The 26,186-nt window shown below is 35.0% G+C and overlaps 4 protein-coding genes across 9 annotated transcripts; 1 reads left to right on the forward strand and 3 right to left on the reverse strand.

Annotated features, from left to right (window-relative positions):
• Window positions 1-2,414: 2,414 nt before the first annotated feature.
• On the forward strand, window positions 2,415-4,322 carry LOC120073251 (ammonium transporter 2 member 3-like). Its single transcript, XM_039025984.1, has 3 exons — window positions 2,415-3,217; window positions 3,323-3,608; window positions 3,721-4,322. The coding sequence occupies exons 1-3, from the start codon at window positions 2,609-2,611 to the stop codon at window positions 4,242-4,244; spliced, it is 1,419 nt and encodes a 472-aa protein (XP_038881912.1). The 5' UTR covers window positions 2,415-2,608; the 3' UTR covers window positions 4,245-4,322.
• A 218-nt stretch (window positions 4,323-4,540) lies between these two features.
• LOC120073248 (ankyrin repeat domain-containing protein, chloroplastic) lies at window positions 4,541-7,457 on the reverse strand. The gene is made up of 7 exons (XM_039025980.1): window positions 6,704-7,457; window positions 6,443-6,519; window positions 6,219-6,317; window positions 6,023-6,121; window positions 5,434-5,532; window positions 5,250-5,348; window positions 4,541-5,061 (listed from the first exon to the last, which is right to left on the reverse strand). Exons 1-7 carry the CDS (start codon window positions 7,434-7,436, stop codon window positions 4,951-4,953), a joined length of 1,317 nt encoding a protein of 438 aa, XP_038881908.1. The 5' UTR covers window positions 7,437-7,457; the 3' UTR covers window positions 4,541-4,950.
• A 2,189-nt stretch (window positions 7,458-9,646) lies between these two features.
• Window positions 9,647-13,047, reverse strand: LOC120073250 (serine/arginine-rich splicing factor SR45a). Its single transcript, XM_039025983.1, has 8 exons — window positions 12,862-13,047; window positions 12,736-12,755; window positions 11,707-11,829; window positions 11,563-11,586; window positions 11,326-11,425; window positions 10,822-10,971; window positions 10,194-10,263; window positions 9,647-10,095 (listed from the first exon to the last, which is right to left on the reverse strand). Exons 1-8 carry the CDS (start codon window positions 12,862-12,864, stop codon window positions 9,860-9,862), a joined length of 726 nt encoding a protein of 241 aa, XP_038881911.1. The 5' UTR covers window positions 12,865-13,047; the 3' UTR covers window positions 9,647-9,859.
• Window positions 13,048-15,826: 2,779 nt separating this feature from the next.
• On the reverse strand, window positions 15,827-24,796 carry LOC120073247 (phospholipase D delta). Of its 6 annotated transcripts, none has more exons than XM_039025976.1 (12): window positions 24,382-24,796; window positions 24,177-24,266; window positions 23,085-24,107; window positions 22,825-22,941; window positions 22,389-22,583; window positions 21,962-22,264; window positions 21,766-21,834; window positions 21,537-21,684; window positions 19,422-19,570; window positions 18,443-18,595; window positions 16,815-17,015; window positions 15,827-16,497 (listed from the first exon to the last, which is right to left on the reverse strand). In XM_039025976.1, the coding sequence occupies exons 3-12, from the start codon at window positions 24,024-24,026 to the stop codon at window positions 16,201-16,203; spliced, it is 2,574 nt and encodes an 857-aa protein (XP_038881904.1). In that variant the 5' UTR covers window positions 24,027-24,107; window positions 24,177-24,266; window positions 24,382-24,796; the 3' UTR covers window positions 15,827-16,200. The 6 variants fall into 6 exon arrangements, with proteins under 6 accessions (XP_038881904.1, XP_038881905.1, XP_038881901.1 ...); XM_039025977.1 differs by having other exon boundaries at window positions 23,085-24,037; window positions 24,172-24,266; XM_039025973.1 differs by having other exon boundaries at window positions 23,085-24,037; window positions 24,382-24,795.
• Window positions 24,797-26,186: the final 1,390 nt, after the last annotated feature.

Genomic DNA, 26,186 nt, shown 5'->3' on the forward strand with positions numbered 1-26,186 from the left:
AAGAGTTTAGGTTATTAATTATTATATAATGAAAAAAAAAAATAAAAGTCATATTAAAATAAAATTCCATGAAAATAGAAGACTAATTTCAATTATATCTCTAATGTTTCAAAATTTTCAATTGAAACTCAAAATTTTCTAAATCGCCTTTAAAAAAAATATTTGTCCACAAGGTCACCTTACATTAACATACATCTACAATATTAGAATTATTTTTATATATAGATACTCTTTCTTTTCCTTTCGATTCAATATGTAATTTTATTGTGATTTGTTACCAAAGATGAATGAAGATTCTCTTCAAACAATTTAAAATATTATATGTTCTAATAATAACACATTGGAACATACTTTGAAGATTTTAAAATTATAAAATGGGAAGACAAGAAAAAGTTTTAAAAAAAAAATAAAAATGAAAGGATTAATAAAATAGTACGAAGAAAACAAAGTAGGCCAATCAAATTAGGTGTCATATAGCCTCTAACGATACCACCAATGTTGCAGCGCCTCAACACATATTTTTCATTTAAAATTTTGGAAACATAAAATAAAATTTTCAGTTTAGTTTCGATTTGGTTTAAATTTTAAAATGTTACAGATTTTTACTTTGAGTTTTGTTTTAATTTGATTTATATTTTTAATCTTGATTTTTTCACTAAATATTTATTTTTAGTTCTTAATGTCAATGCCTAGTAATTAATTTTTTTAAAATTATAATTAGTATAATTAATTAATTTTTACAAATATTTCATCGCTACTAAAATTAGTTTTTAAATTTCACTTCATCATTATTTTAAATTAATTAACTAAACTTTAAAGTCAAATACCAAAGTGAGAGTTGGCAAAAACTCAATACTAAAGTGATATCAAAATCTAGATATTAAATAAAAAATAAACTCAAAATTTAAGGATAAAAATGTAACATTTTAAAACCTAGGAACTAAATGAAAATTAAATTTAAAATGTAGAGAAACTAGACCGGAAATCTAGAGACCGAAAAATTCTTATTACCCAATTAAACTCATTGTAGGAGTGAGGTTTCAAACTTATGATTCTTTTGGTTGATAATAATAGCTTAATCATTTAAATTAATTATATTAAACATTAAGGATATGTTTGGATTGACTAGAGAAAAAATGTTAATAAAAAAATTATCTTTATTTAAACATGTATGATAAAAAGGGTTTAAAATACACATTCAAAATGTTATAATAATGAGGTGAATTTATTATTTGTTACTTTGTGCGTTGTCCTATTATTTGCAGGTGCGGGAAGTTTGATCAATAGGCCCGAAGAGGTGTGTATTTTGTATTTGAATCTAATGGGGATCTTTATACTAGAGCTCTTTTTCTATTATTTCTTTCTGCCATATCTTTAATAGCGGGTTGGTTACACCTACAACTGCTCATTTTTTATTTAAACGAAAAAGACTGATTTTTCATTTCTTGGTCGATCATTGAATAAAACGTACGATTCATGTAACAGTATTGATACTCCTGAAAGGTGTTCTATTTTCTCGTAGCTCGCGTTTGATACCGGATAAAGCAAATCTTGGTTTTCGTCTCCCTTGTGATGGACCCAGAAGAGGGGATTGACTATGGATTCGAGCCATAGCACACGATTTCATAAAACCGTACGATTTTTCCGATCTAAATAAAGCAGGTTTTACATGAAGAAGATTTGAACACGAGGATTACGCTCGTTGCAGGACTTAACCCAACACCTTACGGCACGAGCTGACGACAGCCATGCACCACCAGTAAATTATCTACTCCATCCGACTAGTTCCGAGTTCGAGTCCCGGGCAACCCATATTAATGATGATAGTGAACTAATTTATCATATCGAAATAATCTTTCAATTAAACACTTGAAAAGTTAAACCGAACACGTCCTAAAGCTTTAAATCAATATTTCAATACAAATTTAGAGTCGAATATGTTTTTTAACCTACTCTTTTCTTAAAAAATGTTATTAAAATTGGAGAGTTTGACCATGTTAACAAACACGTATATGCATCTTTGTAGGTTTCATAAAATTTAAAATTGAAAGACAGTTAATTTAGATCAAAGATAATTTGATTGTTTAATAACACATTTCAAGTAACCAATAATAAATTGTAGGTTAAAATCCTCCCCCTAATTTAAATGGTAAAGTTCCCTTTTTTTTCTCCCTCTCTTTTTTACAGATGTATTTTTGTAAGCATAACATGACTTGATTCATCAAAACATTAAGAATCATTTTTGTTTCTTTGAGGAAGATTAAAAATCAAAACATTAAAAATATGACTGATTCATCAAAACATTAGAAATCTTATTTATAAGTCGAAGTATATCCTCATAATTTAAAAAGAAATGTTGATATTTGTACAATTTTTCAATATTTAATGAATATAGTAAATTTCTTCCTCCATCTTTGTTTTTTAAATGTGGGACATTTAAGGAATAAGAGGACAAGAGAAACCAAGATAGGGAGATTATAACAATGGAACATCCCCAAGCCAACTGCCAAACTCTGAATCATATTTATGTTACATCCCCACCACAGTTTCAAAAGAAAATAGAGCTTCATATTACCATCTTATAATCAAATTCCTACTCCCCCCCCCTATGAGTTCCTGTACACTCCAAGGCTTCGGCCTGCTGCTGGGGTTCGTTGATCCAGAGCAAGCAACTCCCGACTGGAACAACAAGGCCGACAATGCATGGCAGCTCACAGCAGCCACCATGGTCGGTCTCCAAACCGTTCCCGGACTGGTCATCCTCTATGGCAGCATGGTGAAGAAAAAATGGGCTGTCAACTCTGCCTTCATGGCCCTCTATGGCTTTGCTGCAGTGCTCGTCTGTTGGGTGTTGTGGGCACATCGTATGGCATTCGGCGACCGATTGTTCTGGCTTGTTGGTAAGCCTGGCATAGCGCTGTCTGAAAGTTACCTTCTTAAACAGTCTACACAAGGCTGTTTTCCCATGGCTGACTACGTGTTTTTCCAGTTTGCTTTTGCTGCCATTACTGTCGTGTTGCTTGCTGGGTCCTTGCTGGGAAGGATGAATTTTGGTGCATGGATGCTTTTTGTTCCAATGTGGCTAACTTTTTGTTACACTGTGGGGGCATTTTGTATATGGGGGAATGGGTTTATTCAGAAGTACCTCATTGACTATGCCGGCGGCTACGTCATTCATCTTTCTTCTGGGGTGGCTGGATTCACTGCTGCTTACTGGGTAAGTGACCTGCAAAACAAGTTTTACTTTCTAATTGCTGTGATCTTCCTTCTCTATATGCTTTGGTAGAGATGATGGTTTCTGATCTGGTGACCATGCCCACAGGTCGGGCCACGACACTCCCGTGACAGGCAAAACTTCCCACCAAACAACATACTGCACATGGTTGGCGGTGCAGGGTTTCTTTGGATGGGCTGGACTGGATTCAATGGAGGTGCTCCATTTGCGGCAGGTCGCATTACATCGCTAGCCATTTTGAACACACATGTTTGTACTGCAACAAGTCTCTTGATCTGGGTTTCAATGGACATCATAGTATACAAGAAAAGCTCTGTGATTGGTGCAGTTCAAGGGATCATCACTGGGCTTGTCTGCATCACTCCTGGTGCAGGTTAGACCTTTTATCCATCTTAGGAAAATAAAAATAAGAAAGACAACTACTAATTTTACCTTTCCTGAGGAATCCAAATCAAAACATGGTATATGGTTTACACGAACAACAGGGCTTGTAGACACTGTCGCAGCTGTGGTGATGGGCGTTCTTGCTGGTTTGGTTCCATGGTACACCATGATGGTGTTGCATAGGAGGCTGGCATTCCTTCAGTGTGTCGATGATACTCTGGGTGTCTTCCACACGCACGCGGTAGCTGGTTCCATGGGGGGACTTCTCACAGGTTTTTTTGCGAAACCAAGCCTTCTGAGAATGTTGTATCCAGATTCTCTATATAGTCCAGGCTTCCTGTACGCTATCTCCGATAGAAAACTCAAAGATGGCCTCAAACAAATTGGCATCCAGTTAGCAGGAGCAGTGTTTATTACTCTCTGGAATGCCATTTTTACCAGCATTATCTGTTACCTGATTAGCCATATTGTTAACTTACGGATGAAAGAAGAGGACCTGGAGATTGGTGATGATGCTGCTCATGGAGAGGAACCCTATGCGTTGTGGGGTGACGGAGAGAAGATGCCATCTTCATTTCGTCTTCCACACACCCCTAGGTTTCCATCGTTATGCAGGTGGGATTAGGAGAACCAGACTTGCAGTAATTCTCACTGCTGCTGCAGTCACTCCAGCTCAGGAGTCTTGAGGCGCCATTTCTGTAAATATAGCTCACCAACGGGAAAAGTACAACTGTATTCATTATTCGTACAGTGACAGTTACAATATCAAAATACAAATAGTTCTCCACCTAGCTATAATCAGAGAAATTTTCAAGCACATTCCCCACTTCAATATATTTTGTACCTCCTCCTGCTTGTGAAGAGATATCATTAATAAGAAAGCTCCATCTCTTCGAGTTCATCCATAAAGTTCATAACTTGTGTCAATAAAACTTATGTATATGCACTTCAAAATCTTGATTAATTACAACAGATACAAAACAAAGGAAAGGCTTATTACAACTTTCAACATGAAAAGGAAAATGAATATGATACTCATCGGGCTTCCCATGCCATATCATTAGTCAGTCATTGATATGGATACATTTGCTCTGACTGGAACGCTCACACAGAGACATGTTTCTAGCTCGGTTTGCAATGATGTTGCTTTCATAGTACTATTTGCTCTGATAGAATGATCTAAGAACCTGACGTTGATACTGTTGCATACCCAATCTAGGTTTCCAAGATGAACAGCCTCACAAATAAAAACTTGGACCATGGCATACCAAACACGATGATAGGTGATCTTCCAGAGCCTAAGCAAGAGTTAGCTCAAGTAATCATCTCCGTCATGAAGGCAGTTTACTTGGCCTTGGAAGCTGTTTCAACAGCTTTATTAGTTCATAAGTTTTTGTGTCTTGACCAGAATAGAGGCAAATGTCCAATGGGGTTAAACCTCCCTGGAAATACAGTGGGGTGAAATATATGTTAAAGAACATTTAAACTTATCTATATAATCAAACTAAACACAGAAGATATAACAGAAAATACAATCTACTTTACTTTATGCAGATCATCAGCAAGAGTATCACAAAAATAATAAATAAATTGTAATGTTCATGCCATGTAGAACCTTAAAGGTATTTACCACATTTTTTAGTGTCTTATCAGCTCCTTTAATTAATAAAAGCCTAACTACATCTGTTCGGCGAGCCTGAACAGCAAGATGCAGTGGTGTCCACCCATCCTGGAAAGAGTATAATACGAATAGTGTTAATTAAAAATTATAACTATAAAAGGCCCATCATCTGTAAATAGAAGAATAATCATACTTTATCCTGAAGGTTTAGATCAACATTATACAATAGAAGAATTTTAATTGCCTGACTCGAAGCAGTTTGAACAGCGTAATGCATCAATGTTGCCCCATCCTGTCAAGAAAGTTTGTATAAAATTTTATAAGAGAAGGTTTGAAGGAATATATATATATATATGACCAAGCAAACATTTATCATGTTAACTAACTCCCAGGAAGATGGAAGTTTGGAACTTAGAAAATAGTAAAATAAAGCGACTTTTAAATTGACTTCAGACAGGTATTATTGACAAATGACATCAAAAGTTTGAATGAGGTGAAAGAAAAATAATAAGCCATATCATGATGATAGACCATGTAGTTGTGAGCTGTGCCAAAAAAAAACATATATAGCTTGAAGACTCAGTTTCTGCAATTTCAATGAGCAACTGCCAACTACATCTTTTTAGTAATTCAAATGAGCATCAACAATTCATGCATAACAATTACTGGTTTCACTTCTGAAGATAAAATGAAAAATCTCATTCTCAAAGATAAACATCATTCTCTTAAGCTAGTCATCCATGTAACTGAGAAACTTCAGGGGGTGTTCAAAATTAGCTAACCTTATCACGAACAAAAGGATTGGCACTTTCTCTTAAAAGATAATTAGTTATGGCTTGCTTTTTTGCAATTACAGCTCTGTGCAGAGCTGTGAAACCAACCTGTAAGCAAACATAAACCAAAATTACTAGGAATGATGAAATGAAATAAAAACTGTAAACCGATTAGATGTATATTTAACACGGATGTATTCCCAACCTTGTCCACAGCATTGATATCAACATTGTTTTTCAGTAGTTCGTCCACAAGGTAAAATTCCCCAGATCCAGCAAGAGTATGAAGAGGCAACCACATGTCCTGAACAAAATTTCAAAAACCCAAATCCAGGATACTGATAAACTTGACGTACATCAAACACAAGTCAAATTATAGCTTGCCAATAGAAAATCACTTTAAAATGAAATGGTCATAACAAGTCTTACAGAATGAGCAGAAGCAAGATCAGGCACCCTTTTATTCAGCAAAACCTTTTCCTCTTTTGAAAATAACTTGCGAGGTCCTGTTCATGGAAACATAACAGAGTAATTCACTGAGGATATTGGAGTACAAGATATAAATGGATAATAACTAAAAACTACAAGAGACTTGTATGATTATCCTTCCAATATTCATAGAGTCAATCAAGCATACTCAAATTCTAAAGGATGACAACTCAAATAATCACAACAGAACATGGAAAATACCTTCAGATTTCCTATCAGTTGGCTGGTATTGTCCACTGTTAAAGAATTCTGAAACATCCTCCAAGCCCCTACCATAAACCGCCCACTTGGGATTTTTTGGCGCCACACGCTCGCTCGACCTGCTCATTTCGCCTTCTTTCACTTCCTTAACACCCTCCACCCTATTGACTTCCTCAGTCGCCGGAAAACTAGACGGATTATCAAGAACAAGTGGCTTCAATTGCGCCAATTTGGCCTCCTTATACGACAAATACTCCTCCAAATTCACACTCCTCAAAGGAACAAGTCCTTTCTTCTTCTTCTCAACTCGAGTACCAAACTCCAATTCCTGAGCAATCTTCCGCCTCTCTTTCTTGGTGATGTTAATTTCCGCTTGCACTTCTTTCCACTCATCTGGCACCAAATTTTCGGGCTTAATTTCCACAACGCTGCTCTTAGTCTTAGACTTCGCTGTACTCGGACTGGAATGGTTCGCACTCGAATCATCCAACACATATGGGTCGTCGAACACGCCGTCTTCGAAAATAACGCAATCGCCGATGACGAAGTCTTCTAACTCATCTGGTTGGATAGAATAAGAAGAATGGGAAGAAGAGGAAACAGAAGAAGCTCTATTTGGAGGTCTGAGAAGAGAGATGCAGGAAAGCTTGTTGGAATTGGGAAGAGAAAGCGGCAAATTCGAGGGGAAGAAGACTTTAGCGACGGGAATATTCAGAGAAGCTGCGAGCGACATGGTTGCTCCGATGGACTTCCGATAGCACTGCCCCAGTGATGGCGAAAACGGAAGAGATTTCTTCATACGATTGGGCTACAGGCCCAGGCCCGTACGATTGCGGTTTGGGCTCTGGGCCTATTTACTGCAATTTTCATCGGCCCAAGATATGTTAGCAAGCTCAAAATAAGAACGAAATTTATCGTGTCTTTTCAATTTTTATTCCACGTGAATTTCAATGTTTTTCTACAATATTTAGATGTTTTAAATTTGATGTTTCTTTTTTCTTCCCTTTTTAAGGTGGTGTTCCAAAAGTTAAAAATAAATTGTTTTTTTTCCAAAAAAAAAAAAGAAAAAAAAAAGACGCAAGGTCAGCTGGAAAAAGTTCTCATATTTAAATTTAGTTTTAAGAAATTACATCAATGATTAAAATATCGATGTCGATAGATATCCAGATTTCAATTTTAGGATATATTCACGATATATCAATAAATATCTTTATCAATAGATATTTCTATAAGTCACAAAATTCATACAGTATATTTAGATTAGTAATTAAGTTATTTTTACTCTAAAACTAAGATATGGATATTGTTATTAGTAGTCATATTCTTATTTGACTAAATAAGTGGCATGTTATATGTTTTACTAGCATTTATAAACGATATTGGAGATATCAATGGATATTTAGATATCGAACCCTTCGATTTATTAATGATATTTTCATACTTGATTTTAAGATAAGAAAAAAAAATACTATTTCAATACCTTATATGTTGAGGTCTTCGGATTTTTTACTTTCAAAAAATCTTTACGGTAATTATCTATCAACATTTTCATACATATTTATATATTATATTTTTCTTACACAAAAATTGTTATTATTATTATTTAATCAATTTAAATGAAAATTAATTTTGAAGGACAAAATTTAAGATTTATTAAAATACAGAAACTAAAATTAAACATTTAAAAATACATGAAGTAATGCTGAATAAATCCCAGATGTAAGGACCAAAATGATATGACCGAAAAAATATTATCTCAATTTCTTAATATTGAATGTTTCATTTAGTAGACAAGTCTTTTTTTTTTTCATACCATAAATGTGTTCTTTTTTCTTTCTAAATTCAACAATTGCGATGGTAAGAATAGAAGCATCAATATTTGAAAAGATAATAATTGTTTTATCCATCAAGCTATGTTCATATAGATAGCCTAAATTGACACCATAAACAAGCTATTTCTCTCTTTCGCATATAATCTCACCTCAATAACTAAATGTTTTCTTTATAATACAACTACATGGATGAGTGGTCGAACCTCCTATATCTAGAGAGGAAAAACATACCAATTTCATCTATATATTCTAAAGTTTGTCTTAATTTAATCTCTAAACTTTTAAAATTACAAATAGTCCCTAAACTTACAAGATAAAAAATTTACAAATCTACCAAATACAAAATTGAAAGTTTAATATTCCATACCTAATAGGCATAAAATGAAAAGTTGAGACTTCCAAAAGAAATTGAGGCCACATACACAAACCACAAAGTTCAGAAATTTATCTTGCGATTAAAGAATATTTAATTTATTAAACAAAAAATTGAAGCCTTCCTGAATTATAGAATTACATGCATAAATACAATTATCTGACAAATTATTAATGTTTAAATAACTAAATAATTTCTTTTCCAATAATAATAATAAAAAAAAGGAAACAATTAAGAGAAATAGGAAAAACTATTTATAGAAAATGAAAATTTCAAAAGATGATACAGACATATGAATAATAATAAAAATCTGACAATATTTTTTTTGTTGCTATTTTTATATAAATACTTTGACATTTTTTACCAAAAATAATCCATTTATACCCGAAACTGTCAAATGCAAATCAATCTACACCCCATATGATAATCACTTAAAAGAAGTCTTCAACACGTGAAAAATGTCAATTGTCCATTTTAAAATGAAATCTTGACAGAAGGTAGTTTGAAGTTACAATGCCATTATTAGTTCGAGGTTTGAAATAATACAACTCCAAAATTTAGAGTGAATTTTTCCATATTAGTTGAGTATCCCCTTTCTTTTCTACAATACTGTTATTAAAAAAAAAGCTTTAAATAGTTGGGGAAAACGAAACTACTTTAAACATCTTGTCAAATAAACCCTATTGATGACAGAAGGCGGAAGTTCACTCATTTTTTCCAGAACGCGGGGGGGGGGGACATTCAAAAGACAAAGACCAATTATTTATAACAATACTGTTCAGTAGAACAAAGTCAGAACACCGAACACTAAAAGAGCAATATGATGATAACATTCGGCCAGTTGGGCTGCTTACAACTAACTAACAGCAGAGACAAACATTCGAGTACACGCACCATCCACCGTGATCTTAACTAACAGCAACCCGCAAAAGTACATTATAAAATGGGGCCTCACCTAGAGCCACGAGGATACCTCCTATCCGGGCTACCACCGTAAGGAGGAGGAGTGTATGGAGGTGACCTCGAGTGATCCCTCCTTGATCTCCCACCATAAGGAGGGGAGTGTCTAGGGGGGGAGTACTCTCGAGCCCCCCGATATGGCGAGCGTCTCGGAGACCGACGATACCCGTAGTCATCACGGAAGGAGCCACCACCACGATACCTACTACCTCGATCACCACGGTAGCCTAATACAAGAAGCAACAAAATGTGTAAGTAAATTGCAAAGCACAAAATATGTGAAAAGAAAACGGTCATTGCAAATAAATTGATAGGTTACGCTTACCGGCGTCTCTGGTGCTTTTCAACCCCAAATAGTGTCCTGGTGTTGGAGTTCTTGGCCGTTTCCTCCGTGACTGAAAGACAAAAAATGTGTCATCTCATTTCTTTTATTAACCTAAGTCCCAGTCCAATCTAAATTAAAAGGTTATATCGTTGTTATAGTTTTCCAGATGAGCACTTTATCCAAAAACTAGTTTTGAAATCGTTGGCAGAGAATCATTCATAAGAAATATTCATAGGGGGAAACTGGCCACCAAAAAAGGATGCACTTGATATCAGGAGTCGGGAAAAATTTACTAATGCTAGGCATGAAATACCATAAAGCCTGATTAGAAAGTTCTTGATAATGTCCGTTGGTTAGTTGTGTTGAAAGTGAATGCTGATGAAGAAAAGTTGTTGGGCAATATAGTTGATATGTTTAGTTGATCAGGCGCATTTGAAATCTGTTGTTTAAGCTTGTCATTGACCAAGCTGTTTCACTAAAGTTGACATGGATGTCATCATCTTTGATTGCTGCCAACATGGCTGACACAAACTTGTTCTGAATATAACCAGAAAACCTCCAAGTTAAGAGAAAAATACCAAACAATCAAATTTCTTGAATGCTATCCACAGCAGAATAATCATAGTACCTTCTCCACCGTTATATATCGACCTTCTAGAATTGACTGGTTGAGGTGCTTGACACACCGATTAGCATCATCAACATTGTCCATAGTAACAAATGCAAAACCACGGGAAATCCGTGTTCGAGGTTCAACCACAAGGAAGCAAGAAGCTACCTGCAAATATAAAAAGTATTACAAAAGAAAGAAAAAATGGACTACGCCATGACTAAGAAAACAAGTAATTGCAGAACTTTAGGACCTTTGGTGTCTAATCCAATTTCCCTCTTTCAATACAATGGGATATTATGAATGCACCAAACTTGAAGCCATTTGGAATCTACCCAATTTCTATTTTAGTGTCTTTTGAATTCAAGAAATACTACATACACATTTTTTAATTAAAAAACACAATAAATATGATCATATTTTACGCTAAATCACTTGTTTCAAGGTCATGGACAAAGTACGGATCTCTCAAACAATCATGCAATTGACTGCACTCTAAGTAATTAGGATTCCGAAGCTAACCTTCCCCTCCTTGGAAAAGTGCTCTTCAAGGTCTCTTTCAGTGACCCTTGTAGATAGACCAGTGACATAAAGCGTATTCCCAGGGTTGTGGGCATGATCCCTGGAAGAAGCTAAAAATGTTACCAAGGAGAATCAAACCACTAACAATAGATGCAACAGAAGCATGAATAGACCCAATTAAGTACTGAAACAGAGTGTTGATTATTTTTGTCCAGAGTTCCAGCTGAAGAAACACACCTCCCACGACTTCTGGACCTTGATCTGAATCAAGTACAACATGTGTGACCATAAGAACAGGGTTCTAAGATACCAAAGTTCACAAACATAAAAGTAGTTTTTACTCTCAATAAATCCAAGTAATAAAGATCAATCAAAACCAACCTTCCACGACTTGGGGATCTTGGCCTTGACCATGATCTGGACCTGGACCTGGGCCTAGATCGTGATCTAGATCTAGATCTTGATCTTGAAGGAGCTCTCCAGGGGGAAGGAGATCGAGAGTACCTGTATCACTTGCAACCATAAGTAATACAAACACTAACGATCTACAGGCATTAGAATTACTAAAATGAGGATATTCTAAAGAAAATGGAATGTTCTATATGTTCAAACTGCCAAGATATATATTGTAGAAAATACGTAATCTCTTTCAGTCATGCATCAATTGATCCTTAATCATTAATGTGAAGTTGCCGCCTCAACAAGTTTGTGAATCCAATAAATTAATATGGTCAAAATGAGAAAAAGAAAACCAACAGAACAAGGGAAGTTCGATCACCAGAAATTATTCCCAGCTCAATCATCAACAGCACAAATTTTAAAATGAAAACTATGGGTACATGTTCAAGTGACCAAAGTGATTTAACATGGCTCTCGACCCAATTCAGAACTCTATAAGAACTTCAAATTTTTTATATCCAAAACTCTCAACCTTCAGCATAGAAACAATAGCTAACAATGAATTTTTTTTAATTTGATTTCTTGATTACTACCTTTTAGGAGTCCCTAAGAAAACAAGATGACGCATGATCTCGTCACTTTTTCCAACCAAAATGATTTTACAGAGATCAACAAACATCATAACCAACTACTACTACCCTAAAACAAATACAGTTATGAATTTGATTTCAAGAAGATGGTCGGCCCTTTACACTAGTACCAGACACCTGAAATGAACAAAACAAGATTCTTCTAAAGATGTTCACGGCTCCTGGACTAGTAACTTCTTTAATGGAAGGTTAAATTTAGTTATTCGAAATCTCATGACAAAAAGTTAACTCGAAAGTTGAACGGTACAGAAGATCGAGAATGCTGCAACACAATACATCTCTGTGCCCTAGGTTCAGAAAATCCCGAGATCGTCAACCATAAGAAAACAAATAATCTCAACAAAGCGTTTTGTAAGCTCACCTTTTGCGATGAGAATCAGCCTGCGCAGAATCAGAAGCGTTCGGTTATTAAACCTTTTATCGATCAAATAAAAACAAAGATAACCAAGGAAAGATAAATAGAAATGGATAAGAAGAGAAGCTTTACCATATTTCACAGTGAGATCAAAACAAGAACGGCGGCCACCAAAAGAAGAAGAACAGTACGGAGACAAACAGGAGTTTTAGGGTTTCTGAAGACGGCCTCTCCACGAGCCACAGCAGTCGCAAACTCGCCGTCGTGACTTATGCGAGGAGAGAGACTTTATTGGGTTCGTGAGAACAATTTTTTTCGCATTGTTTTTTAAAAGAATTATTCAGTACATTGTGTACATTCTATACTTATCGTGCACTCTCGCTTATGATTCGTCATATTCACGAGATGTTGCGTGATAAACTTTTGTTCTCCTAGAAAATATATTATTATTATTATTATTATTATTATTATTATTTTTATCAAAGGGGATAGCATGAAAGTCGATGAAGCTTTAAGGCACTTAAATATTTTTAATTATCAAATTTCATTTCGACTAATATTTGGATGTACTTATTTCATGCATCGTTTTAATAAAAAAGAATAAATATTTTTAAAAATGAAAATAAAAATTTATCACATGATAACTTGTGACTGGAGAATTGATGGAGTAAACATGCACGAAGCGGAAGCAAATAGAATCATTAAGCACTCTAATTACACTTAATTTGAGTTACAAGCATGCTTAAAACCAATTTTTCACATACAAGAGTTTCAGTTCATTACTTTTGAAAAATTTCACAATCCTTCTACTCTCCACGAATTTGACCTTCAAATTTATAGTAAACCACCGAGAGAATCTTCTCTACTATTCTCGGTCTTGGATTGTGAAACTCTGAATTAAGAGGGAATTGAAAGTAGTTTTGAAAGGATTTGAGAGCTCGAATAATTTTTTAGAAATTTCATTTATTTCAGAATTTCATCCACTCCAATTTAAAATTTTGATGTATTTATTCTACATAAACATGCAAGCACTAATTCTTTCACCCATTTGACACTTCAGATGGCATTAGAGTAAGTGGTGTATGTGTTGATTTAGGGAAAAATCCACTAAAAAATCTAACACTTAAATCCACTAAAACTCATTTTCAAACTTAATTTAATTTAATAATAACTTAATTAAATTAAACAAAAATTCAATTTCTAAAATTAAAATTTTAATTTGAAATTGATTTAATTTAAATAATTACTTAAACAAATTTAATTAAATAAATAAATAATAATTTAATATCACATATTAAATTAATTAAAAAAAAACCTAGTTGAAACATGAAGTCATATTCATGTAATCAATATTTAAATATATTGAAATTTCCAATTATGTTTAATTTCAACAAAATTAAACGTTTAATTATATCAAATATAAATGTGCAAACCTTAAATTGAAATTGAACACTTCAATATTCAAACTTTAAATTGAATTTTGAGCACTTCAAATTGAAAATATTTTAATCCAAGGTTTAATCTTTTACGAGGGACCTTGTGGACCTACAGAAGCTCCAAAGATTTGAGAATAATTGGCTAAACTCTTTAAACCAAATCAATCAATATTCGTTAACTACCGATACACACCAATTGCATTCTCCTCACTGTAGATATATTTCTGGTCACTTGATTTAACCATAATCTGTAAGTCGACCTTTCATGAGTTGTTTGTAATAACGACTATATCTAAAGTTGTTTTACCCCAAAATTATATTTTGCTCCTTAAGTCTCATTGATCATTTAATGAACAATTGGTCTGTGATCCAATCACTATACCGAGTCTCTCTCAGGCCAATGAGAGAGTGGGGCCCCTTGTTCAAGATCTGAAATTAGTAATTAAGAGAACAATCTCTCTACTATTCCTAAATCAGGTATAAGGGAATTTTCATCTTGCACCCTATGTTCCCCAGGTATCTACACCTCGGTCTTACCCCTGAAATGGTAGGTTTAGCCGGTGTTGTTGAGCCAACTCTCACCTATGCAAATCTAAGGATAATCCCGAATAAACAAAAGTTCATAGTTAACTCAAGATTCAGGTTGAGTTACCTAGGTCATTAATTTGAAACAGTCAGTATATTATACAGTAAACAAAAGTGACTTATTTCTTGGTCCTGGTCTTATACAAACTCATAGCATAGGATGTCTCCACTCGCATGTCTCTACACGAACAATTCAAAATCACATTGTTTGTACCATCTACAAAGTGGATCGCGTCCGATAGTATTACCATATTAAGATACCAAACCTTATTCATATACTATAGACCGTTTTGACTATTTACTCGAACTTGATCTATCTCCATGTCTCCACATAAAGTTCAACTATTCATGTAGTCATGGATCTTATATTATTGGATTTAGTCTATACAAGTACAATTTACCTATTCAACTACAATTTTATTGAATAAATGTCAATAACATATTTATTAATAATAGAAAATATTTAACATTACAAACTACAAGTTTTAAGACATACAACCCAATAAAAATTAGGACTGCACAAATATAGATATAGGTCGGGAATCAGGATGCATCCAAGTAGTTTTCATTTCATAAAGTTGAATTTATCTCTAACTCTCATATCATCAATTTTTATAATTGTTATATAGATGACTTTTTTTTTTTTTTAAGAAATTAAATTTTGTTGGTTTTTTTTTCAAAATAAAACTTTCTAACCTTTTTCTGGAGTCACCCAACCTTTAATGAAATTACTTTTTTATTTTCTTGTTTTAGTTATAGTTCTAACTCACTTTCTCATTCTTATTCTAGTTGTAGTTCACTTTCTCGTTCTTATTTTAGTTCACTTCTATCATATGGTTCTTGCTCGCTTGTTGGCTCTTGTCCTCATTCTTACTCACTTTCTCCTTCTTGTCCTATTTGTTTGTTGGATGAAATTGAAAATTTAGAATTAAAATGAATATATTTAGAGTGAATTTTTCTCTAATTTAAAGTTATATGAAAATCAAACTTTTTAATTTGATACATTCCAGTGTAAACAATGGAAGAATTGCTCTCATTCCCAAACAAATATAATCAAACAACAATTTGAAACTTTATTTGAAGGAAAATGAATGATATCCCACAACATCCTTATACTGCACATTCAGAAATCAACTCCACACAATAAATACATTTAAGCATCAAGGAATAAGGAAGAAAGTCCCACCAACCACAAAGAAAATGCAGCCTAAAGAAAACAAAAGAAAGAAAAAAAGCTATGTAATTTTCACTATTTTTGGACGGTAAACTTACCTACTGACAAGTAACTAGTAAGTGATCAACTCTCATCCTTATACTGCAGGTTCGACCGGTTCGGCACCAGATTGAGAGGGTTGATTCTTCCAATGACAACTACCTTAGTTCGCCATGAAATTTACAGAGCCTAAGGCCAAACTTGCAAAAAGGACCCATTGATGTTACAAGAATGAGATTATGTGGTCACAACATCAGGAATTGCAGTTGAATGAGACCCTATTATCTTCCCCCCTACATCAGGGAAGTTTTCATGTCCAGGCAGAGGGTTGACTTTTCCGTCTCTGTCTACGAGCAACGGATATCTGAGAAGGTGGCCCTGCAATGTCGTGAATTCATCGGCTGCGAATCTGGTCCAGTTATCCTCAGCAATCCCATTGACTTTTCTTACACATTCCAAAGTTTCTGGCTCCTCGAAACACGGATTGAGCATTCCAAGATGCTCTCTCCACAACGACATTCTGTATCCATAAATCTGTACAGCAAGAGCTAATGAAATGCTATATGTATATGTATGCATATGCAAGCATGTCGAACAAAATAGTTGTTTTAGCGAATGACTCAACAACAATGACAAAAATCAATTTGGCAAAGAGGGAGAATATCAATGATGAGAAAAATCAATTTAGCAAAAAGGGAGAATAACCCCTGTAACAAATTGATGTTGGTTTAGTGCTAAGTTATACAGAGCAATATGCTTCATTTCTCTATGAGTTCTTGAGTTAGGAGAGGAAAAGTAACAAAAAGAAATTGACAACAAGGTCAAACGAGAGGAAGCGAAAAAGGCCTAACCTGACCATGTGGGTGTTTCTTTTCCTTTACCCACGTGTGATGTGGCTGATATGCACCCGTGGCTATCTCAGTATCCTTTGTTCCAGCCATAGATCTTTGGTTAATATTTGCAGACCCAATAATTACATATTCATCATCTACTATCATCCCTTTGGCATGCACGTAAATCATAAACCGTCGATTTTTTAGTGAATTACATGCCTGAAACACATATAAATATTCGATAAAAAAATAGAATCAAGGTTATGACCAGCATTGACTTTCTGCAAAACTTCTATACTTTTTTTAACATAAGAGTGAAACTACGAATTTCTATAGCAGAAATTTATATTAGATTCAAATGAAACTGACGAAAACAATTTTGCTTTTTGAAAGATAAACTACATTGATCTCTTAGATTGGGATTGAAAGTACTGATACTCCATCTGGTAAAGAACAAAACAAACAAATACATCCATTAACATTTAAATAGACAGATCAAATTTCACTATTAACAGAAACGAATGACACAAATAAATCAGACAACATAACTTATGGCAGGTCTGGCTATTAAAATCTGCCAACGTTGCTGCTCACTGCCCCACCCCCTCCACCGTGCAGGGCGACTGACTTGTGGAAATAATGTTTTCGATGCTAGATATTTCTAGGTAACAATTGTTAGTTTTTTATGTTTAATTGGCCAATTTAAAGCACACAATTGTTTATCGTGCAGAAATCAAGCATTTAGAACTTCATGGAGTAAAGGGTTTTCATCAAGAAAATGAGATTAATTGATGAAAAATTGAAGGACCCAAGTGACAAGAAGAAGATTTGAAGAATTTGAAAGAAAATCATTAAAGAGATATCACACCACAGAAAATTGTTGTCTGAATATGGTTGGCTAAATCGCAATATCTTAGGGATAGATTTAGCCATTGAATTGTATGATTCAAGGATTTGATCGACTTTATTGCTTTATTTCATTCATGCAATTATATGCCTAATGCTTTACTTTTAATCATTTAAACATTGATTAAATGTCGTTGTATTTGAATATTAATTTCACAGGGTAGATTTAGATTAAGAACTTAATTGAATGACCAGGGAGGTTCTGAACTATGAATAACTTTTAGACTCCTTAGAAATTTTCAAAAGACTTGGGGGATGTTTGGGGCAAGGAGTTGATTATTATAATTATAAGTTATTATAGTTGAGTTATAATAGTTTGTGTTTGAGATGTAGATTATTTTAGTTTGAGTTATAATAGTATGTGTTTACAATGTAAACTATTTTAGTTTAAGAAGCAAATAGTAAATACTGTAACAAAGAATAAAAAAATGATGAATGTAAAATGGTAAAAACTGTAGTAAATAGTAAATACTATAATAAAAGGAAGTTTTGAAATAGTGTTGACGGTAGCTAATTGAAGTCTACAAAATAGTATTTATTGTAACAAGAGGTGGTTATTATAGTCTTATGATAGTCATTGCCCCAAACACATCCTTGATAATTATGAAACTTGCAGTCACAACAAGATGAGGACCAACTCCTATACTTATTGTCACAAATGGCTAATAGGTGTCAAGAAAGGGAAAAACTCAACATTAACCACATGAATTTTTGTAGACAGATTCTTTTTGAAAAGTTACCGTTGAATTGTCAATGGTCGGCCCATTCTCAGGAATTTCTTCCCGTTTCCCAAGGCAGTAAAAATTTAGAAAGTCTAGAGGGTGCAAATCTGGTTGCTCTGATGACTTCAGTTCACTCGCAACGATGTCATACATCATTTGCATCGTTTGTCCCTGCAATAATCAAGTACAAAATTGAACATGACATCAATATTACGGTTGCTTGGCTCATGAAATAGGTTCGTGCTCTCTAAAAAAAATTAAAAGGCTAAGCTAAGCCTATAATTAGTACATGATTTGCTTATCATGTATTACAAGTTTGTTAATCTCTACACAAACCTATGTTCGTAAACTCACACTTATAAAGCTCATCTGATGATACTCATTAAGGGGGCGTTTGAGCCTCTAACTTATCTTGGGTGGGGTGAGCTATTACAGTCCACTCGATGTTTGGGCTCCCATTATAATAGTTGAAGTTCCCAATTATTATAAACCACATCTAGCTGCAGTAAAATTTTTTGAAAACCCTCATTTCAGATAGTTTACTATTTCGTAATCATCCTCTCTCCTCCTTTGTAATCCAGATTAAAATAGTTGCACCCCATACACAAACTATTATAACCTAAACTAAAATAGTTGCACCCCAAACACAGACTATTATAACCCACTGACTTAATAACCAACTCCATCCAAAACAAAACAGCCCCTCGGTTTTCATAAACTGGCAGTTAATATGAATCCAAGCATATAAATATAATTCAACATTTTTTACAACCCAAACATTCTGGGAGTGTTTTATTATTATCAAATATTTTCATTGCCATGTACATTTTTTAACACAAAACTCCTGTAACTCAACTCTAACTGTTACTTAGCCAACTGGTTTAATGGTTACTAGTCCATCACATTCGGCAATGGATAATGTAGAAACCCGAGCTTATGGTCAACATTTCAAAATATTTCTCAATCTATCTAGATTCTTTTTCATATAGCCATTTACCTGCCAATAAAGGATCTCTTGCATGGGACCGCTATTTGGATCTCCCTCGGGCCACATTGGTATGACAATATATACAACAAATCTTTCCTTGGCTCTTATTTTGCTTGCAATCTTAAGGGCCAACTCCATGGGAATGAGATGATCAGCCCCTGCTCATGCCATAAACCCATAAATATGTAACATAGATTGGTGAATATAAAACTTAAAGAGTTTGCAGTGAATTTGCAGACCCAATAAACTTGGAACCCAAATATGACAGCAAAGATAGATGGGCAAAGTTGGAAAGAAGATTTATATTTTGGTCATTGAAGTTAAGTCAATAAGACCTAACAGTTTAGTAGTATCAGAAAATCAGAGATAAACATATATCTTTTTTAAAATATATTATCAGCACGCGAAGATGAGAAAACCAGGCATAAAATCTTGACATATTAAATGAAAAAATGTCACTTACTATTTTGCATTTCGATAGTATATACCTTAAATTGGTATTCATAAGGGTTCTCATTTGGTTAGCTAGGAGGTGGTTGGGCGCTTTATAAACCAGGGTGGATTGGAGCTTGGCAGTTTAAGGATTTGTAACAAAACTTTGTTGGCTAAGTGACTTTGGCGTTTTGCCCTTGATCCCGAATCTTTGTGGCATAGAATCATTGCGAGTAAGCATGGTACTCACCCTTTTGAATGGGCAGTGAAGGGGGTTAAAGGCACACATTAAAACACTTCGAAGGATATTGTGAACGAGCTTCCCTCATTCTCCCATTTGGTTCATTACATTGTGGGGGATGGTAAGGAAACGTATTTTTGGGAAGATTGGGGGGCTGGAGACAGCCCCTTTGCTTCGCTTTTCCTCATCTTTATCACTTGCCTTCCTTTAAAAACCACCCAATCTCTGACTTTTTGGTGTGGTCGGGGAGCTCTATGTCCTTTTCTTTCGGTTTTCGTCGTCGTTTATCCAATAGGAAGACGATGGAGGTTGCCTCTTTTCTTTCTCTATTGGAAGGGTGCAACTTAAGAGAAGGGAGAAGGGATGTTCGTGTGTGGAAGCCCAATCCTATTGATGACTTTTCTTGTAAATCATTCTTTAGAGTGTTGTTGGATCCCTCTCCTGTTAGCGAGTCGGTCTTTGATGTGGTATGGAGGATTAAGATACCAAAGAAAATAAAGTTCTTTACCTGGTAAGTTTTGCTTGGCCTTGTGAACACTTTGGACAGACTTGTCAGGAAGATGGCTTCGTTAACGGGTCCTTTTGTTGTATTCTCTGTCGGAAGGTGGAGGAAATCCTGGATCACCTTTGGGGTTGCCAGTTTGTGAGGTCTTTATGGAGCTGCTTCTTACAAGAGTTTGACATACAAATTGCTGGCCAAAGAGATACTCGTGCGATGATCGAGGAGTTCCTCTTCCATCCGCCGCCCTTCAAAGAGAAAGGTTGTTTGTTGTGGTCTGCTAGGGTGTGAACTGTATTGTGGGACATTTGGGGTGAGAGAAACAATAGGGTGTTTAAGGGTTTGGACAGGGACCCTTGCGAGGTTTGGTCCTTAGTGAGGTTTCACGTTGCGATTTGGACTTCAATTTCGAAGCCATTTTGTAATTATTCGCTTGGTATTATCTTACTCAACTGGAAACCGTTTCATTAGGGAGGGGTTGTCTTTTTTTTTTGGCTTGTCTTTTTTGTATGCCCTTGTATTATATTCTTTCATTCTTTTGCAATGAAAGTTGTTGTTTTCATACCCAAAAAAAAAAAATAGGTATTCAGACTTTCAAGATGGTTTCATTGTGGCCCTTAAATTTTTAAAATGTTTAGGCCTTGAATTGTTAAATTTATTCTATATTGGTCCTTGAATTTTCATAATGTATAACATTACTTTGAGTATGAATATTAACATGTTGGTGTGAGTCAAAATAGTTACTTTATATGTTGCAACTAAAATAGACATTTTAAAAGTTTAAAACTAAAATAGGTATTGAACTTGAGGATTAAAATAGAATAAAATTGAAATTTCAAGTACCACAATAAAATTTAAACTAATATCGTATTCCACAAATAAGATCATACTCCCAAAGGTAGAAGCAACAAAGTGAACTACTTCAAAGAAACAGAACTTGGAAGAAACTGACCTGCATTTTTATATCCGGGCCATCCATACGATGATCCAATAAAATACTGATTTTCGATATAGACGAAATGTTGTGCCGATCTGATAGCTTGGATATATGCCATTTCAATGCTTTTCTCAATAGCCAGGTTTTTTGCACAAACAAGGTTCTGCAGCCACAAGGAAACGACATATTAACTTCAATTTTGATCCAAAATGGGGAGAAAAAGAAACTGTAGTGAATTGAGAACCTGCGACTCGGCGAGATGGACATCTTTTGGAAATCCTTTAACTGAACCAGAGTCAATGGATCGGAAAATCTAAAAATGAAAGAAAGAGAAGGCTTTAACAAAGAAATGAAGCCAAACAATAATGATAACTAGTATAAAGAAAAGAAAGCCACAATAAAAGAACCTATAAAAGTCCATAAGTCGTAAAAATTCCAACCTGAACATGCCAGTTTTCAGGATCTTCTTCCTTTGAAACATATACTTTAGGGTCATCGTCTGGAACTTTCATTGAACCATCTTCTAAGAGAGTTACGTGAGGGCTTAGTATCCACGAGATACGCTCTATCTTTATTAAAGCATCGTGCCAGTGAGTAATTCTCCTGCACCGTAGGCCAAACTCTGTCCATCTTGTGGCTCTGTTCCAACGTTGCTCAAAGTTTATAAGCAAGTCATAAGCAGCTGGCCCATCAATCCGACAGTGCAAGTCATGCCATGGTTGCCTAGGAGCTTTGGCTCCAGGCTAGTGTGTTCCATCCAAAAATAAAGAACCAAAACATTGGCAATTGTCTCAAGTTCTTAACCCAGATGGGAAAAACGTGATTAAATTTAACTTTAAAGTAAAGTTGTTGTATAATTTCACTCACAGGAATTGTAGGGTTATGAAAATCATCCTTAAATACTGTGTCAAGGTCATGGAACAATCGATGCTCAGGTGTATCGTATCGACCATCGCAGAGATCAAGACCTCCAAGAAAAGCAGTTATCTTTCTATTATTACCATATCCCTGTGTATCAACAAGGACACACTTTTGATGGTGTGTGAAGACAGTCCCTACAACCTGGACAAGAACATTACATGAGCAACTTCCTGCCATTAAATAGTCAATCACAAAGCAAGTCATTCCGTACAATTATTGACTCTCCAAAATAACCAATCAAGAGCCTTACAAACCCCATGACATTTTTTAGAAAGAAAAGGCAAAATAAATTGAATAGTCACAATAAAATCAGCCATGAATTTCTAACTGTGTGATAAACATAAATCATAACCTCGTCATTTTCCCCTTTCACATCAAATACCTTTTGTTTCACATAGCTTAGCTTGCCGCTTGGATAGCGCGGTGAGAGCACACAGATCACAGAAGAATGCTTGAAAAATTTTCTGGTTTCCTCATCATGTGTCTGCATCAATCCTTCCTGCAACCGATTATGACTACATTTTAGAATCAATTCTTCAAAGCCATTTTTATAATAAAGAGTTACAAGCAGTTCCTGCAATATCATTATAACTTTAGCCCTCACAAGAATTCGCTTAACTATGCGTTGTACATAAATCTCACCGTGTTGATGAAGAGCTTATCATGAGAAGTCTTATCGTCCCAAATCATCATCAAAACTCGGACACCCTCTTCTGATTTGTATTTGAGGAGATCACCAAGAGTCAAATCTCCACCTCGCGGCAACGGCCTGGTTGGCTCTCTAACCAGCTTCACCTTATGAAAAACCGACCAACCGACAATATAAATCATATGATGAGCCTCTGATATAGCATAGCAAATATCCTCCCAACATTTCTCTTGTCTATAAACATTCCCTCCATCCAATTCAATCTGCGGCAGCAGCCCATCAGGCACATGAGCATCTTGGTACAATCTCATGGAGCTCCCTTTCCTCACAGGAAAATAAGTGTGCCGCACACCCTTATGCTCGGGATCTCCAGCAATGCCATGTCGATATAGTGGATTTTCTTCCACTGAGGTGAACTTCATTTCGATTCGGAGGGAAGTCTCAGGCTTTGGTGGCTTGCCATTTGAGCCAAGCACCGGATACCACCCACTAATTCTCTCACCGGAGGCAATTTTCTGAGCAGGAATTTTAACCGTCCCCATAACTTCAGCGCCAAAGACATCGTCGTCTTTCACCTGAAATTCCAACTCGGCCATTTTCTGTGCAAGAGGGATAACGAAATGCTCGTTCCAATAGGGATTCTGGGAATTCTTTATGACGCGAGTCCGAGCTACGGTGGCTTGAGGAACCCGGACGGTAACATACGGATCGCTGGTGATGATTTTTCCACGGCCGCGGTGGCCTTTCTCCTCGCCGGCAGCAGAACGGGAGTTGGTTGCAACGGATTTAATGGCAGAGTAATTGACAGTACCACAGGCTGTGAAGCAACGACGAAGACGCTCAGATACAATGTCCATGTTAGGCAACTCGGTCGCCTCGAAGATTTTAAGGTCGAGATCGCCATGGAGATATACCTCTTCTAAGCTTTCCGCCATGAAAACTGAAGCTACAAAACCCACCGCAAGTCCAGCGGTTTAAACGAAGAAGAAGAAGCAAACGCCGCAAAACAAGAAAAACTGACACAAGAAACAAAGCACACACAGTAAACAATCGAAATGGGTTTTGACTAAATACAAATACCTTACCAAAAACAAGGGGCTAGAATCGCTAAATGCACTCAGAAATTCTTCCTTCATACACAGAGCTTCAATCCCCGGCCGCTTCAACTACCTCCACTAAACAAAACAAACAAACAAACAAACCCAGATGTAAAAGGAAGAAAAATCGCGAATGCTTTCATTAACGTGGGACAGGTACAGTTGCAGAATTGAAGTTCAAGTGGATCGTTACCATTTTGAATCTTCCATGTAAGCTGAAACTGATAAAAAAAAATCAAGTGGGTAAGCACCAAATTAACAAATCAATTGAAAACCCACGCGCGTGTTGAAATTTCTTAATCAGAACCACCATGGTTGCTACCCATCGCCATCTCTGTTTCTCTTTTTCACCGCTCACTGTAAACCCGGAAGCAAGAAGATAAGATGGGTATGGAATATGGATTGATGAACCGGTCTGAACCGAGTTTCAACTTCAACCCAACTTGTCGTCTCAAGACTTTTTCGATTGATTGCTTTTCAAGGCAGCACAACGTGGGGCACTGAGTTAGTGGATCTTCGTATCAAAAAATGACTATTTTCAGTAGCTGCTGTGCTTTTGAGTGTCAAAGATCTTGACATCCTGTTTACAGCTCGAACATTCCCACCCAAAATGGAGGTTTGTTTCAAATTATCGACGTTTCAATCGGAAGAAAAGTATCAATCTACGGTCTACGGGTAGATCGCTCTTGTTTCAACGTTTCAATCGAAAGAAACGTCTTCTTCTTTGAGTGAATCGACTTTCTTTTTTCTTGTTTCTTTTTGTTGGGGTTAAATTGCTATTTTTACTATTCATTACCTTCATTTTTTTGTTTTTGAAAATCCCTTCATTTTTTTTTTTTTTTTTTAAGAATATTCAAAACCTTGACTTAATTTACCAACATGAGCCCCAACAGAGTTTTTTAACTCATATGTTATGTTGTCTCCGATTAGCTATGGTAAGCACTATTTTAAAATCCTTATTTGTTACCATTTTTACTATTTTTACATTTTTCATTTTTTATTTTTTGTTACAGTATTTACTATTTTCGTCTCAAACTAAAATAGTTTATACCTCAAACACATACTATTATAATCCAAACTAAAATAATCTATACCCCAAACAAAAATTATTATGATTGAGCTATAATAATCTAGAACTATAATAACCAACTTCTTGTCTCCAAATCTTCCCTATATGTCAACTAAAAATTATCAGTATGTATAGTTCATTTGGCATAAAATATCAACATCGATGTGTAAGGTTTTAACTATATGAGATGACAATTAATATTTTTATCAACTAAGCTCAAAATGGTATTTGAGTTTGATGTCCAGAATATAACTACAAAAAACAAAAAAATTAAATGCAATGGGAGATAACTTAACTATTAGAAAGCAAAGGTATCAGAAAATTACCTTTTATAGTATTGGCTAAGAGTATATTTGGAAACTATTATATTTTCACAATGCAATAACAAGCAACTAATCTTTAAAATCTGTTTGAAATAGTACTGATCTTGTAGCTAAAATGCTCAATACGATAAACAATAATTTGTTTGGTAGATAGAAATTCACTTTGAAATATGTTTTAACCGTTCAAACTTAATTTTGATTATATGAAAGTTATAGTTAAGATTATAAAATTAAATATTAATTCATTATAAATTATAGACATATTACGAAATGATTTTAACAAGTCTAAAATCACGGGATTAATTCTCATTTTAACTCGAATTTAAATTTTGCAATTAAATCACTTGTAAATACATTTTTGTGAGGAAAAAATAATTTTTTTACAACATATTTAGTTCTCATTAAAGAAAGTGTGGGCATGCCACTCTTAACTACTACTAATAATAAATAAATAAATAAATAATATTTTTTTGAAGAGTAGGATTTTGAAGATAAATAAGCTGATCACGTATGTCACACAGTATCCAAGTAACATGTCTCCGAGTTAAATAAGGTTGATAAAATAATAATTAAACAATAAATCAGGCATTTCTTTACATACCTAAT

This window comes from Benincasa hispida, chromosome 3 (genome assembly GCF_009727055.1).
Source record: "Benincasa hispida cultivar B227 chromosome 3, ASM972705v1, whole genome shotgun sequence".
In the NCBI taxonomy this organism is placed as follows: domain Eukaryota; kingdom Viridiplantae; phylum Streptophyta; class Magnoliopsida; order Cucurbitales; family Cucurbitaceae; genus Benincasa; species Benincasa hispida.